The 16,864-nt window shown below is 44.4% G+C and overlaps 1 protein-coding gene across 1 annotated transcript in view; it reads right to left on the minus strand.

The window, feature by feature from the left end:
• ITGB5 (integrin subunit beta 5) overlaps positions 1–16,864 on the minus strand; it is a 102,841-nt gene extending 85,977 nt beyond the window's left edge. Inside the window, exons 1-2 of the mRNA XM_054971479.1 lie at positions 16,274–16,864; positions 4,099–4,184 (exon numbers count right to left, since the gene is read on the minus strand). Of these exons, the coding sequence (XP_054827454.1) occupies positions 4,099–4,184; positions 16,274–16,355 (168 nt within the window). The 5' untranslated portion in view covers positions 16,356–16,864. The remainder of the gene's footprint in view (positions 1–4,098; positions 4,185–16,273) is intronic.

The raw sequence follows: 16,864 nt of genomic DNA on the forward strand, positions 1-16,864 counted from the left end.
TAATATGGGTCAGATGGGCTGACTCTGATAGCAAATGGGACGCTGCATTTTATATAAGCTGAATCATCTTTCAGCCCCATGTAGAATATATTGACAGTAATTCAGCCTCAAAGTTACCAGTGCGGCCAGATTAGGCGACTGCAAAAACCAGGCAAACTTCCAAGCGAAATACATCTGGGAAAAAAATTACCATATGTACCCGTTTCTTTAACATCTGCATCTAAAAACTACTAAACTGTTCAAAGTAAATTGCACCCCATCATTAGAGGGGAGATAACTCCCATTTAATGCAGACACCTTCTGCATAACATAGTGATTTACCCTCATTAGTTCTCCCTTAATTTTAACCATTTCTCCTGCAAGATCTTGTCTCTTTCACATCTTAGTCTCAAGGCATAAATTCCAAGGGCATCCTATTTTCATACCACAATTGAAAACAATGATACAGGGGCAACATTCGGCTGAAAACAGATCAGCGTCCAGAAAGTACTGGTCCAAGGATCTTGGCTGAAGCATGGCATGAACAAACTTGAGGGATCTTCAGGCCTGCATTCTCTTTCTCTCTCACCCTCCTCCCCTCCCCAGGGCTCAATAATAAAGACTTACACTTTCATAACAAGCCATAGCATGGTGCAAAGCTGTCGTTTCTTCTTGTTCTATGTTTTTTGGTTTTATTGTTATGCATACTTTGTAAATTGCCTTTGGTTCACTTCATAAGAAAAGGCAATGTATACGTATTTCAAATAAACAGATTCATTTGAAAGGAAATGAATTCAAAACTATTGCTGTGATTCTGTTTTTTTCCAAACAAGCAATTTAGAAAATTATAGGAATGGCTCATAAACAGGATTGGCTGAAATTCAATTAGCCAGACAGATTATCCATCCAAATCTGTTATTCAAGTCAATTGTCTTGACCTGAACATGGAATTTTGCCTGTGGATTACAGTGCAACATTTTAATTTAGTAACCCTTGGGTATGGGAGGGGGAGAAAGGGTGGTGTCCTGTGAACTTGGATCCAGGATGCACATTTTTTGTAGCTAAAATCCCAATTCTGCTGCAAAAAGATGCAATCCCCCCGCCAAGTTATACAGACATACGCTATTTTAATATGCATTTCTGACAATCAATATCTGTAAATTTCTGTCAGCACTGGAATTCACGTGCAAAGCAATGAAGAGTGAAGGAAATTTTAAAAGTCTGCTGGAATAGACATGTCAATTTTTTCACCACCTCTTAAACCTTCTTGTTATTAGGAATGGAGAAATTCAAGGAAGACACTTTTAGTTTCAGAGATAACACATGAAGGCCACAGCATCTCCTAACCCTTTTCTCCTCTTTACTCCCCAGTTAGTGTGGGAAAATTTCTACTCCAAATAAGTGAGTTGATCATGCAAGCAGCCTCAACTACTGCTGATGGCACAACAGCCTCTGGATAAACATTTGTATTGGCAGAGCTATTAAAAATAGCCCTTCTGTTCCAAGAAAATATAACAAATCCAGCCCAACATTAGTGAATATCTACAGCTTCATAGGCAATATTTTTCTCATTCTGATTCTGATGTCACTACCACCAATATACTTGGCAGAAACACAGTTCTTACAGCTGCATACAAGATGATTTGCAAACAAGAGGTTGGGGACACACCCTTTATGCATTCATGCTCTCTTTCTACAAGGATTTGTACGCTTGATGAAATAAATTCAGTTTCCCCCTTGTTAGTAGTAGTAATTTGTTCCTGTAGGTTGACTTTCCATAATTGACTTTCCAATTATGTGAGAGTATCACTAATTGGAAAGTCACTCTGTCCTCTGTCACCAGGAAAGTCACCCAAGCCAGGGAGCAACCTCCATGTGCCTGTCCATCTGGCAGAGAACAAGAACTTGCAGGGAGCTTGCTTCTTCTTGTCCTCCCCCACCTCCTGGAGAGAAAGAACACTGCTTAAAACTACCAACTTTCCCAGGACTGCAGGAGTGGGGAGAGGAGCATGCTGGCTTCTTTCACTAACTGGAGATAAAAGGGTCAGCAGATGGCTGTATCCTTCTAAGAAGAATGCCACAGCAAGGAAAATACCAATCTGGTTCCAGTCATCATCGAAAAGGAACAGCTGCAAAGAACTTGCTTCCCTTCCTCTTTGGGCCAGCTCCCAGTTGCCCTGGGACTGCCTGAGAGAGGGAAAGGACACTCAGGCCTCAGTCTCAAGCCAAAAAAAAAAAGCTGCTGGATATTTAGTTGTACCAACTCCATTCTAGCAAGGGAAGGGGCTGTGGCTCAGTGGCAGAGCATCAGCTTGGATGGCAAAAGGCCATATATTCAATCCCCAGCATCTCCAGTTAAAAGGGTCGGGCAGTAGGTGATGGGAAAGACCTCCGCCTGAGACTATGGAGTAGATGATACTGAACTTGATGGACCACCATTTGAGTTCAGAAATGTAACAGCCTAGGCCCAGCTAGAAGTTAATCTCTGTTAACAAGGCACTGCTCCATTCCAACAGTCTTCAACTATTATTTCCATTCATTGTGTGTGGTGCCTTTCAATTCGCATGCTTGGGGGCACAGCCTGTACCTTATTTTCATTGATATACACTGCCTGACACCTGGGTTGTGTTTAGAATTTTATTTTTATTTCATTTACTGCAAACCACGATGGAAGATGCATGTTGTCTGTATACCAGGAACAAATAATTAAAAGATGAATTATTGCTTCCAATGACTAACATGATGCTATTGTACAAAATGCTTTACAGATACTTTGACTCAATGTACCCCATTCCACTGCAATCTCCAAAAGCTCTTCTAAACACTGCCATCTGCATGTCCCACTGAGGGAAAAAAGCACAGAATGGACTCTTAATAGTTTCCCCACACCTATGGAATTCTTTCCCGGGAGAATGAATATTTATATAAAAGCCAGTCCTGAGTTCTTGCACAGGCATGTTGGAGCTGTAACATCACCAAAGATCCAAAGTGACTGGGGGAAGCACCAGAAATGGGAAAGGGCTCGACAGCTGGTGATAAAGTGTAGCTGCTGGCCTTCATGAAACATCAGCAAAGATCAGACATACATGAAGCCATGATTTAAATTAAGCTAACTAGTTAGTGTGATTGTCTGAACTCCACTCACTGGCTCCATCAAAAGAGATCTGAACCCATGGCTTGAAGCTGGTTTCTTAACCACAGTCTTAATTATAGCATTGTGTGATGTGTGACATCTGGACTCAATCCTGGCTTGTTCCCCAGCACCTCCCAAGCAACAGAGCAACGGTAATGAACCAGCACTTGTCCAGGTAAACCAGAATTTGAACTATCATCTGCAAGCTGAATCCTGGTTTCATAATTTAATGACTGTTTAAATAAACTAAGTTGCATTGTGTCTCAACCAATTTATCTTATTTGGAAAATTTACTTTCTAACCCAAACCATGCTAACATTTCCTATGAGCACTTAAACATATTTTGCATTGGTTTGAATCCGCCACATTGTTGCCAGAGTCTGCCTACAGAGTGTGACTTGCTCACTTCCCCCTCCTGCTACAGCACATACCCTTAAAATGCTGCTCTTAGGCATCTCCTGTAGCCTCGGAGCAGAATGCACGGGGCATTTGAGGCTGCAGCAGGAAGGGCAAGTCAAGAAAGTTGTGCTGCACAAGTGGAAATCCTTCTATTTATGGAAATGTTTCAGTAGGTCCAAGTCATTATCTGAAATAAAATACATTCCTTGAACCACTGCTGTTTCCTTGTGCAAGAACATCTTTTGAACTTCTATTGTAGAACTTAATCACAGAGACAGCAAAAAAAATGTTTATTATTTAATACCAAGGTTCATAATGTAGTATGTGAGCTTCAAACTTACACATAACTCTTCTCCAGGCTGGAATTAAAGCACCTTCTAAAAGGAGAGAGGGGATAGACAACTTTTTGGTTGGATACACAGCATGGCATCCTCTTAGTAATTTGTTTCGGTCTTAAAATAGTTTCAGAGAAAGCCCTCATAGTCTAATGAGTTTTTAATTGGTCCTGGTATGAAAAACATCTGAGCTTACACCAATCTTGGATTTATATATATAAATATAGGACCAAAAAGAAAGTAACAACATACCTCTTTAAAGCACCAAGCACACTTGGGATGAATCAGTAAGCATTCTTCACAAGAGGTAGCACTGCCACGCGTGCAAACATTGAGACCTTTTTAAAAAGAAGAGAAAACCATTTGAGAAACAGTTGAGTACTTGCTGCAATTTACACTTTTGAGTTGCCCTCCCCCATTTGAGATCCACTGCCTTAGAATATGACAGCGGAACTACAAGTGACAAAAGGCACAGATTGGACGCTTGTCAGCTTCCCTCAAGTTTTGATGGGAAATGTAGGCAGCAAGGCGGAATGTTGGACAAGTGACAGTTGAAAAGTCCATTGGACAGCAGTTGGAGAGCCAAGCTGCAAGACCAGGATGCCTACATTTCCCATCAAAACTTGAGGGAAGCTGACAAGTGTCCAATCTGTGCCTTTTGTCACTTGTAGTTCCGCTCTGAGTTTGTAAATATAGGTGCAATATTTGTAGAATGATAAAATTGTCTATCTATTACGGTCTTATCCTGCCCTTCTTCTAAGGAGATCAGAGTTGCAGACAAGATTTTCCCCTCCTTCATTTTTATCCTCACAACAATCCCACATGGTTTCTCTTGATGGGAAACCGCTGACGCTTATGCCAGTGGTGAGGAGTTTGGGCATGGTCCTGGATATCTCCTAGTCAATAGAGGCCCAGGTCATGGCAGTTGCCAAATCTGCGTTCTTCTGTCTTTGTCAGATTAGGCAACTTGTTCCTTATTTCTCAGCCCACGACTAGAGATGGGCACGAACCGAAAAAAACCCGAACATGATGTTCATTGTTCGTTGCCATCCATAAACAGGGACTCACAAACAACCACGAACATGGCCCTGTTCACGAACATGTTGGTGGTTGGCTGTTCGTGGGGACCAGCAGGCTCTCCTCCAGCCATCATCCAAGTCAAGATCCCTACTGCACCACTCCCAGAAACCTGACCTGAGCAGGCAGCAGGAAAGTTACCAATAATAAATAATAGCTTGGTCCCAGAGCCTGATAGCAGCGCTGGAACTTGAAGAGGTAGATCCCTATCCCACCACACACAAAGAAAATTAAAGCTCCAATGCACTCTCTCTATCAAAATGCCAACAACAACTGCCTCTCCACTGTCTGTGAAGTCAGAGCTGGGAGCCCCCCTCCCCCCTGCTCTTTGCTTCCTTGTTGTAACAAATTTGGAGCTCCACACTTGAAAGGAAGACCTGCCTATCAAGCTAAATTGGGATTAGATTGGGGTTTCCAGGGCAACAGCAGGAGGTCAGACAGAGTTCAGACAATCCCTGCCTAAGTTGCCAAGGGAATTGATTGCAGGTGCCAGACTGTCTGGCTTGACGAACAGCAATGAACGAAGCTTGCAATGACCACCTGTTCATTTAAAATGGGGCCTCATGAACAGCTTGTTCGCAAACAGCAGATTGGGCTGTTTGAGGCTTTTTTTTGTTTATATTGCTGTTTGTGCCCATCTCTACCCACGACCTAGCTACGGTGATCCATGCAACGGTCACCTCTAGGCTGGATCACTGCAACTCGCTCTACGCTGGGCTGCCCTTGGGTCTGATCCGGAAGTTACAACTGGTCCAGAATGCAGCAGTGCACAACCGGGACTCCGTTCCAGTCACATATAACATCAGTTTTGCACCAGCTGCACAGGCTCCCAGTAGAATTCTGGATCAGGTTCAAGGTTTTGGTTTTAACCTTTAAAGCCTTTAGCAGACTGGGACCAGCATACCTGCGGGACCACCTCTTGCCATATATTCCCTGGAGACTGCTCCGTTTAGCAGATAAACATCTACTGGTGGTCTCTGGCCCTAGGGAACTTTGCCTTGCCTCAACCAGGGCCAGGGCTTTCTCGGTCCTGGCCCCTCTCTGACTGTGGCAACCCAGGCCCAGCCAGATTTACTATCTTTCCACCAGCTCTACAAGACAGAGATATTCCGCCATGCGTATGAGGCTGGTGGGTCACCTAGGGTACTGTATCGGCCCCCTACCATGAAGGGGAAGTATATGCCCCACCTTGGGTTCAGAAACCATCTGTAACTGGTCACCATGCACCGCAGGTTATTAGGCTGAAGTGGTGGGGCAAAATGTGCATTTTATATGTTATTAATTTTTATATTGTTACACAATTTTATTATATTTATTGAACATTTTAAAATGCTGTGATTGCTCTGAGCCCACTCATGGGGAGAGCAGAATAGAAATCAAATAAATAATAAATAAGCTCAACCCCCCCGAAGGTGTTCCATACACATGACCTCAGGCAATAACTGGGTCTTAAGAATATACTCCACCTATCTGTCCAATGCTTTTTGGAACCCAGTTATATTCTTGCTGAAGGGAATAAGTCTGAGTGCTTTCTCAGTGTGCGATTCCTCATCAGCATAACCTCTTTGGTCAACACCCTGCTGCCTCCAAGGTGGCCATGCTACAACCATGCTAAACGTGCTGTGACAGGTCTTGACTTGCCATAGATGGTCTAATGCCCTACAACATACCCAGCATAACAATGGAATGCCTAACAGCGAAAAGAGAGTTATGCTGATGTTCCTTTTGCGTCCTCTTCCCAAAGCAGGGAATGCAGGAGCACTGCGGACCTGTAAAAATCCAATGACGTTGTATTCCAGTGACAAGGTTAACTATGCACAGTTAATGCTTCAGTTTCACTGGCAACCTATTAATTTAATAGGATATTACTGAGCTTTGAGGTGCTGATCTATGGATTTCCCCCGTGCTATCTTCCCCTGTACATCTCTATTACATTGTTCCCTTGATTAATCTCTTTTCTAGACTGCCCCACTCCACACGAACAGTTTGCTACGTAGCCAGTTGAAGCCAATGCACTTCATGATGATTTAGATCTGCCAGCTGAAATCAATTGAGATTATGGATCACATCAAAATAATAGAACTTTAATAACTAGATTAGGGATGAAACTGCAAGACTGCATATCTATAACAATCTCCATATTACATCCAAATTCTTAACAGATGCCATATTACCAGGGCTCATTTCAAGGGGGAACGTGCAGGAATGTAGTTCCGGCAGTTCCCCAAAGAGGTCACATGTCAGGTGGCCCCGCCCACCTGACTCTCGGCCATTTTGGGCCCATTTCGGCCTGAATTGGGGCCAAAATGGCCCGGATAGTGCCTCTGATGGGTGGTGGATCACTCTCCCACTCAGCAGTGGCCCGATCCTGACCATTTTGGGCCCCTTTTCAGCCATTTTAAGCCCTTTTTTGCCATTTTGGGCCCAATTTTGGCCCTGAATGGCCAAGATTGGGTCCAAAACAGCCAGGATGGGTGATATCAGGGGGTGTGGCATATGCAAATCAGTTATGCTAATGACACACTTCCGGCAATGGCAAGGGGTATGGCTTATGCTAATGAGTTATGCTAATGAGTTCCTCCAGCTCTTTTTCTACGAAATGACCCCTGCATATTACTATTTCTTAAATATATAATTTAGGCATGATTCCAAGTAAATATAAAAAGAACAGAAATTGCTTACAGGTTTATAGTTTAAAAACTGTACATTGGAAACAAAGGTTAGTTTAGTTTATTCGACTTTTAACCCACCCACCTTACAAGCAGGCTCAGGGCAGAGTACAACAATAATAAAATGTAAACAACGGGATAATAAACAGCATAGAAAAAATACAAATACGCAATAGCACAATAAAAATACGTAATTAAACAGTAATAGCCAGTTGAATGGCAGCCACTAAACACATCTAAGAGAAAAGGGAACAAGAAATTCTTTACTTTGAACTGCAAACTAAAAGGCCAAAGCTGTCACTATTATTGACATTTCTATTCTTCAGTGAACAGATACTAATTCTGTCGATATCTAATTAAATTAATGCAACGAATAAAACCAGACAGATGCTCGTGGCCTAAAGACCCAAGGTTGGAAAATGCTTGTGGCATTTTTCCATCCTAACGTTTCAAGTCAGTAAGAACAGCCACAGAAACAGACCCCATTTAGTCAACAACGTTGTTGCTCAGCTCCCCCCCCCGCCCCCCGCCCCCCCCCCCCGGTGACTTCTCCTTGCAGGCCTGCAGGTCCTTGTAGTTACAAAGAGAACAGGACAGAAGGGGCGGGCCCAAGCCACGGAGGGCGTAGAAGTCTGAACTGGAGCTGGTAGCAAATAGATAATTGGTGCATTTGATGCAGCGCCTGAGCTATGGGTTCCAAGCTGCTGACTCCCACTGGTGCAGTCTGTACTAATTAAAGATGTCTTCGAAGAGAGCCAAGGCAGAGTGAATTACAGTAGTCCAGTTTGGCTTTTGGTGTATTCCCTTTGCCCTATTCCTTATTGTCTGTCTTCATAAGGTTTTGAGCTGGCAAGCAGCTTTTAGAATTGAAATTGATTTGACCTGGTTTGAGTTAAACTCTTGAATACAAAAGATTAGTTGCAACATGTCAATCAGCATTTTATTTCATTTATTGCTGTATTTACTTACTTCATCCATACTCCCCCTTTCTTCTCAATAAGGATCCAAAGTATCTTACATCATTATCCTCTCCTCCATCGACAACAACCCTGTGAGGTAGGTTAGGCTAAGAATGTGTGAGTGGCCCAGGGTCACTCAGCAATCTTCCATGACAGAGCAGGGATTCAAACCTGGTCCCCCAGATCCTAGTCCAGCACTCTAACCAGTACACCACACTGACTAGCAGCAAATTCTTTTCCGATTCATATTCTACTGCTACAAATTCTGGATGTCCCTTGACAGGTGGCATGAAAAATGCATTGTATTCAGAATCACCATCAGGTCAGCACAGGTTGCTCAATACATAGCAAAAATCTTATTAACATGGCTTGCAGAACAACAAACTCATAAAAGTGAATAGATCTAAAAGCAATCAATTGTACTCCCCCTTTTAAAAAGCACAGACTGGAAAACTGTAAAGAGAACTCAGCTTGCTACACAGATGCAATTTCTAAAGTACTGTTTTTTGTCCTGCATTTCAGAAGAAACATAGAAGCACTCCTACTGTTTCAACAGCAATTCCTTGAAGTGCATAATTTTCACACACAACTGATAACCCCTGCAGCGGAAGGAAAGGAGGTTAGCCATGCCTCCCAGACTGCAAAGATGTATGCCTGCCATATGTCTAGGGCTATCATGGCATTCAGCTGAGCACAGGATTCCAGAGTGCAGTATCATGTAAACGCACTGAAAACATGATATGGGGCTGGGGCTACAGTACAATGCAAATTTACTTGGGAGTAAGTCTAATTTTTAATCTAGTTGAGCTTGAGCTCACTTGTTAATATATAGGTGAATGTGAGTGTGAGAGAGAGTGAGATAGTGTGAGAGTGTGAGTGAGACTGAGAGAGAATTGTATAATGGTTAGAGTATACAACTAGGATCTGGGAGAACCAGGTTTGAATCTCCACTCTGCCACAAAAGCTCACCTTGAACCAGTCACACATTATCAGCTTAAGCTAGACAAAGGGCTGTTCTGCAAATAAAATAGAGAAGAGAAGAATTATATAAGCCACCTTGGGCAGAAAGGTGAGGTATATATAAAAGTTAAATAAATAAAAGTAAATATGCATAGGACTGGGCTGCAAGGTTCATTGGGCAGAAGGTGAGGTATATATAAAAGTTAAATAAATATGCATAGGACTGGGCTGCAAGGTTCATCTCAAATTATGCCCTGCTTCTGAGACCTAAGCAGACAGTGCCAACCTACATACAAGTGTATTACCATAACCATAAGTACTAACATAATTTGTTAATGAAAACTGGAATTACTAAAATTCTCTAGATACATCATTTGCAGTTCAATACCTACCAAAGGGGCTAGATCTCAGTCTCCATACACAAATGAAGCATGTAATGACAATGGTAAACTATCCAGGGTGCTATAGACAAAGCTAATTCAGTTTACAGCTCTTTTATTTTGTCTGAGAGAGAGTGCTCTGAAGTTTTTTAAAAACAGGAAAGCTGGGCTCAATTGCCATTCAGGTGATGTATGTTCAGAATGGGGAGACCTTTGGGGGTGGCTCAATTCTAGAGCATTTGCCTGGCACACAGAAGGTCACAGGTTCAATCCCTGACATCTGCAGTTTAAAGGATCAGGTAGTCAGTGTGAAAGACCTTTAGCTAAGACCATGGGAAGCTTTTGCAGTCTCAGTAGACAATGCTGACTTTAAAGGACCACTGATCTGATTCAGTATAAGTCAGTTTCATGTGTGACATGCGTGCCCAATCCAGGTACAGGACCCTTTCCCTAACAGGAAAATTAAACCTGCTGTAGTGACTATCAGCTCCAAATGTTTCAAATATAAGTCAACCACCCCATATCCCATTTAGAAAAAAGCTTGGGACAGCTGTCTAAGAACAAACCTCGCTTGCAATGGTTTCCTTCTTTGATCGAGTGACCAGCTTACTGGATCGGGGGAACTCTGTTGACGTGATTTATCTGGATTTCAGTAAAGCTTTTGATAAGGTCCCCCATGACATTCTGATGGGCAAACTGGAAGACTGTGAAGTAGACTATAGGACAGTTCGGTGGATAGGGAACTGGTTGGAGGACCGCACTCAAAGAGTGGTGGTCAACGGCGTTTCATCAGATTGGAGGGAGGTGTCCAGTGGGGTGCCGCAGGGCTCGGTTTTGGGCCCGGTACTTTTCAATATTTTTATCAATGATCTGGATGAAGGAGTGGAAGGGCTGCTCATTAAATTTGCTGATGATACCAAATTGGGAGGGGTAGCAAACACCCAAGAAGACAGAATTAAAATTCAACAAGACCTGAATACTCTGGAGAAGTGGGCAGCTGTGAATAGGATGCAATTCAACAAAGACAAGTGCACAGTATTACATCTGGGCCACAAAAATGAGAAGCACAAATACTGGATGGGGGATACACTTCTGGGCAGTAGTATATGTGAAAGGGATCTTGAGGTAAGAGTGGACTGTAAACTGAATATGAGCAGTCAGTGTGATGCAGTGGCAAAAAAGGCTAATTCAATCCTGGGTTGTATCAAAGGGGCCATAGCATCGAAATCGCAGGAGGTCATAGCCCCTCTCTATACTGCCTTGGTCAGGCCACACCTGGAGTATTGTGTGCAGTTCTGGAGGCCTCACTTCAAAAAGGATGTGGACAAAATCGAGAGGGTGCAGAGGAGAGCGACGAGGATGATCAGGGGTCTGGAGACTGAGCCCTACGAGGAAAGGCTGAGGGCCTTGGGAATGTTTAGTTTGGAGAAGAGGAGGTTGAGGGGGGACATGATCGCTCTCTTTAAATATTTGAAAGGCTGTCATTTGGAGGAGGGCAGGGAGCTGTTCCAGTTGGCAGCAGAGGGTAGGACGCGAAGCAATGGGCTAAAACTACATGCACAAAGGTACCGACTGGATATTAGGAAAAACTTTTTCACCGTCAGAGTAGTTCAAAAGTGGAATCAGCTGCCTAGGGAGGTGGTGAGCTCCCCCTCACTGGCAGTTTTCAAGAAGAGGCTGGATGAATACTTGTCAGAGATGCTTTAGGCTGATCCTGCACTGGGCAGGGGGGTTGGACTAGATGGTCTGTATGGCCCCTTCTAACTCTATGATTCTAAGCAAAATATTGTTTTGAGTCTCATGAAATACAACTGATGACAACACTTTACTCTTGCAACAAGGTGTGGTGATTACGGACCACAGTTGTTTTCATGTATCAAAATTTTCAAGCTACAATTGTTGGTATTCTAGCTTTTGGCTGCACAAAACATGTGACTCACACAGACTCTGACAGACCAACCAACCTGTTCTCAAGCATATGGAAAAAGAGAATGGGTGGTGATTCCATGGGAAAGACCAGAGCAATTGGCCCCACTACCATGGTTATGTCATGTAGACCCAGTCCTGTCCTATGTGGAAAGTGCATTAGATCCCACACAGGTGTAAGGATGTTTAAGAAGCACCACAGTGGCCCCTGAATGATGGTAATCTGCCTCACAGGCTTACGGTTCCCATTTAACTCAAGCATTTCAAACTGCGCCAAATGGCAGATGGCCAAACCACCAGCACTGAATTGGGGGATATCATCCAGGAATGCAATAGTGGATGGCAACCAAAGGGCAGCCAGCTGGCACCTGATAAACATGCATTTTCGTAGGTTTGTGAACAGAGGCTATTAGAGTGCTGATAATATCACAGACAAGGCATTTGATTATTCAGATCAGGAGTAAGGAAAGCATGGGGGAGGGCTTACTGAAACTCTTCTTCCCCATCTCTTCTGCAACTGAGGATGGGGACTGGGTGGGGGAAACGATGCAGACCTGGCCAGCTTGGCAGGAGAGGAAGAGAGTGGAAAGCCTTGGCAAATCAACAAATGGCAAGTCATGATCAAGATCAGCTACGTGCCATTTGCAACTCCCCTGAGTAAGAACTAAATGGTTCCAAGATGATATGGTAACAACATCAATCAAAGAAACAGAGGCCTAATACCTTTTAAGAAACACAAAAATGTGATTCGATATTTAAAGATTTCCTGTGCACACATGGCCCAAGGTTAAACTGGGGATGGGACAGTGAGAGCTTCTGAAGAACTCCCAAGGACATTTCGTTTTGTTTAAACAAATGTTATTGTGGGAAGGGAAAGATATTTTAATGCCATAACTACAGACTTTGAAAAGATAAAAGCTAAATGCTGCCTGCCCACATATTACACCTCAGACATATTCATTTCCACCACTTGTTTAACACCCAAACAATGAAATATGATCAGGACCCAAAAATATGGCCAGAAGACATTGGTGAGGATTAAGATCTTCTGACAGAGTTAAAAGAGCATAGAGACTGACTGATTTAGCTGACAGGCCATTATTTTTAAAAGCAGCTTATTTTACACCAGGGCAATGCTTTCTTGTGGGAGCCTTGATGCCCCTGTGGCTACCAAGGCAGCATAACCGCAATGGTGTGTCCAGGTTTCCCACCTTTTGACGCCCTGCAGCAGCAAAGCAGCAAATATTTATTTAATTTTTATACTGCTGCTCTTCAGTTAAGATTTTGAAGTGGTTCACAACAATTACAAAACTGTACAAAAATATAATATTCAATCAAATTACAATAAAACAGCTTAATACAAATAATTAAAATATACTAGTCCCAACCCCAGCCTATAAAACCCTGTGAATAACACAAAAATTTCAGGTAGATAAAAACGCACAGCAATTTGCTCTTCCTCACAAACGACTATTGCATAGCAATGGCACGCGGGAATAGTTCTGCTTTACAGAGTTTCTGAAACATCAGCTGGTCCTGCTGAGCAGGCATGCCTTGCCACAGTGCATTCCAAAGGCAGAGTGCCACTACCGTAAAGGTCCTCTTCCTGGTGGAAGAAGGTCATGCCATTCTGGGGCCAGGAATCACCAGCAAGCCCAGCGAAGATGAATACAGCAGGCAAGGGGGTTCATAATGGGAGAGGTGGACCTGAAGGAACGAGGGTCCCAGACCATGAAGGGCTTTAAAGGTGAGAACCAACACCAGAAGCTAATTGGTAACCACTGCAGCTGCTTCAAAACTGGTGTTATATGAACTGACCATGATGACTTGGACAGTAATCTAGCAGCCACATTCTGCACCACCTGAAATCTCTGGAGCATCTTCAAGGATAGCCCTACGTAGACTGAGTACGCGTAGGAATGGAGAACTTTTTATGCTAATCAGAAGATGTGAGGAGTTTGGCAAAGAACTAAGACAGGATGTGGAAGTACAATGTGAAATGTAATTAACTTTCACATTCTACCTCAACATCTTATCTTACTTCTTTACCACTCCCCTCCCACCTTCTGGCTGGGATAAAAAGACCCAGACATCTCCATTCTTTCTTGTTTCTGATGCAGGGAGCTTGAGTCTCAAAAGCTGATGATTCTCCACTTAACCAATGCTGTTCCAAAGGGCCCAATAAATCCCAGGAACAAAATCTGGAAGGGCTCAGTGGACTATAGCAGTAGGGGACAACCAGTATATATTACTGCCCCTTCTTTAAAAGACTTATGCACCTTTGCGCCTTCAAAACTATGTTGTTAGATACAGGTCCATGTGTTTAAACTCAGGGTTCCAAGTATAATAAACATCTTCTGATCATCCGTCTGGATTCTACTGTGAAAAGAAGTCTGGCTCAAACTGTTTGGATCAGTTCCCAAAACAACCACCAAGCTTAATTCATTCCCAATCAAAATAAAAAAGTGAATGTTTCTGTTGCTTGAGCTAAATCCAACCTATGGGTCATCAAAGAACTCAAACTGAACCTATGATGTCAGTTTCCTTCCTATTCAGTAGATATCAGGTAATACCTGTTAAACTTTTAGCTGTATTTGACCTATAGACAAGCAACTCTCAGCACACAGCACTTTCCCCTAGGTTCAAATTCCTTCTTTGCCATGGAAGCTCGCTGGGAAGTCACACACTCTCAGCCTTATTTATCTCACAGAATTGTTATAAGGATACCATGGAGGAGAGGAAAATGATGTGATCCATTTTGGGTCCCCATTGGGCAGAAAAGGGGAAGGGTATAAATGAAATGAATAAATAAAATAAAACCTGTATAGGGAAGCAGCTGGAACACAGTGACAAGTGACCCTGTTAGCAGAATGATGTGGCAGGAACATCTGACCCGAGTGCCACTTGGACAGGGATGCAAATGGACATTTTAAAGCCACACACTATGTTGGGACATTTAAAAAATATTGAATTCTGCAATGTAAGGCAATTTTTCCCAAGATGCAAAGTGAAAGACAGATGATCAACATGCTCTGTGAAGACAGCAAGGCAGGTCATTGCACCTTCCCCTGGGTTTGCAACTCTATGGCACATTGAGCCATTTGATACTGCAGGTGGAGAAGCACAGCTGGAGACGTGTGGCATTGGATGGTGGTGACTGGCAGCAGATGTTCTGCACAACATCTTCTGGACCAGGGCATCTGGCAGGGAGAACATGAACTTCAGCACCAATTGCCAGTCTGACACCCAGAGGCATTTCTAACTCACCCCTGTACCAACTCTTGGGTGGGGTGCAGAACTACTACTGGGAGACTGCCCTGGCATAAAAATGGCTACTTACATTGCCAGTCTTTGAAAGGACGAAGGAGTCAGAGCTAACTCTTCTCTTTTTATACAGGCCCTCTTACAGAACAGCCAGCTGTAACGCTATAAACACCCACCAGCACACATTTTTCCTTGGCTGAGACAGAGAAACCTACCACAGAGACGTCTGTTGTGTGGCAGGGTAAACATGACCCATCTTTAGTGGCTGCATTTCTGAAGTGGTAAGAAACTGAATTGTAAATGGGCTTTCTAGATTTATAGAAAGTTCTACACTTAACCTATGGTTATGTACCATTGTTTTTAATTATTTGCAGATGGGAGCATCCTGTAGGAACACACTCCAGGACTACCCAATGTGAATTGTAATGAAAAACTGTCTCCTGGATTTTTGCAGCACTAGCCTCTGGCCCCCGTTTCTGCTGCCTTTACTGGGCATGTGGCCACCAGAGGTATTTGGCTAGGAGAGCCCCTTTGGCTGCTCCTCCTGTCTGTCTTCCAACTCCTCTCCCAAGCAAGAAATCCTCCTCAGTTGTTTTAAGCATTTCTGAGCAAATGAGCATCCAGACTGCACAAGTGCTCACCTCGGCTGGATCGAGCCCTTTATTACTTGCTTCCTAAAGCCGCCCCAGCTCAATAATAATAACATTCAATTTATATACCGCCCTTCAGGACAATGCCCACTCAGAGCGGTTTACAAAGTATGCTATTATTATCCCCACAATACAGGCCTATAGGTCAAGGAAGAGGAAACGCTTCAAGGTGGACCTTTACCTCTGTTTGTCGGAAGTTAAACTTCCAGTATTTCGAAAAAATGGTCGGTTACCCCTCTGTTTGCGGTTCAGCGTTTGGGGCTTACACCGCTCACTCTGCGCTTCGATTCATGCATTCAAAACTTAATTCAGCGGCCCCTTCCCTCTTCCGGACAGTGCCAAACTGAAGCCGTGGCTGTGGAGCGAGGGACACAGCAAGAGACTTTAGCCTGAGTTTTCACTGGCCTCACGGGAAGCATTCTGAACACAACGGCTCTGCAACTCGGCAAAGAAACAACCCGCCTCGCTCTTGCCCAACCACATCGACTCACCGGGGAGGTGATTTCCCCCGGGTTTTATTTCTTAAAAAGGCGTCGACTAACCTCGAACGCTGTGGAAGAAGGAGGAGAGCAGGCAGATGTAGGCAGCGGCGGGGCAAGGCAGGAGCCCCCTCCCGCGGGGCATGACGGCCGCAGCTGGGGCCGGGCCGGGGGACAGAAGCCCCCCGAAGACCTCTGGGCAGTTCCGGCGGAGAGGGGCGAGCGCAAGGGGGCTCAGCAAAGGCCGCCGCCGGGGGCACCGCTCGCCTTGGCCACGGGAAGAGGCGCGATGCGAGGCATTCCAGCGGGGGCCGGCAGGTTAGGGCAGCCGCGGCGAAGGCGAGCGAGCGCAGCGCCCAGAACCCGCCCGCGCCTTGCTACGCCGCGTCCATGGCAGCGGCGCGTCCCGACGACCCCTGCCTCTCGCGCCGCCGCCGAGGGGCTCTCGGGGACTCAGAAGTTGCGCGGCGGCCTGATCCTCGCGTCCGCGGCAGAGTTCTCCGGGACCCGGGAGACACTCCGCATCGCGCGTCCCGCTGGGCTGGCGGGAGTGCGCTCTGCCTCCGCGTCCTTCCCTTCCTGGGCTTGACTTGCTCCCCGTTCCAAGACTCAGCAACTTTCTTTCTCCAGGATCTGAATGGTAAATCTCCGCCC

This window comes from Eublepharis macularius, chromosome 2 (genome assembly GCF_028583425.1).
Source record: "Eublepharis macularius isolate TG4126 chromosome 2, MPM_Emac_v1.0, whole genome shotgun sequence".
Lineage (NCBI taxonomy): Eukaryota > Metazoa > Chordata > Lepidosauria > Squamata > Eublepharidae > Eublepharis > Eublepharis macularius.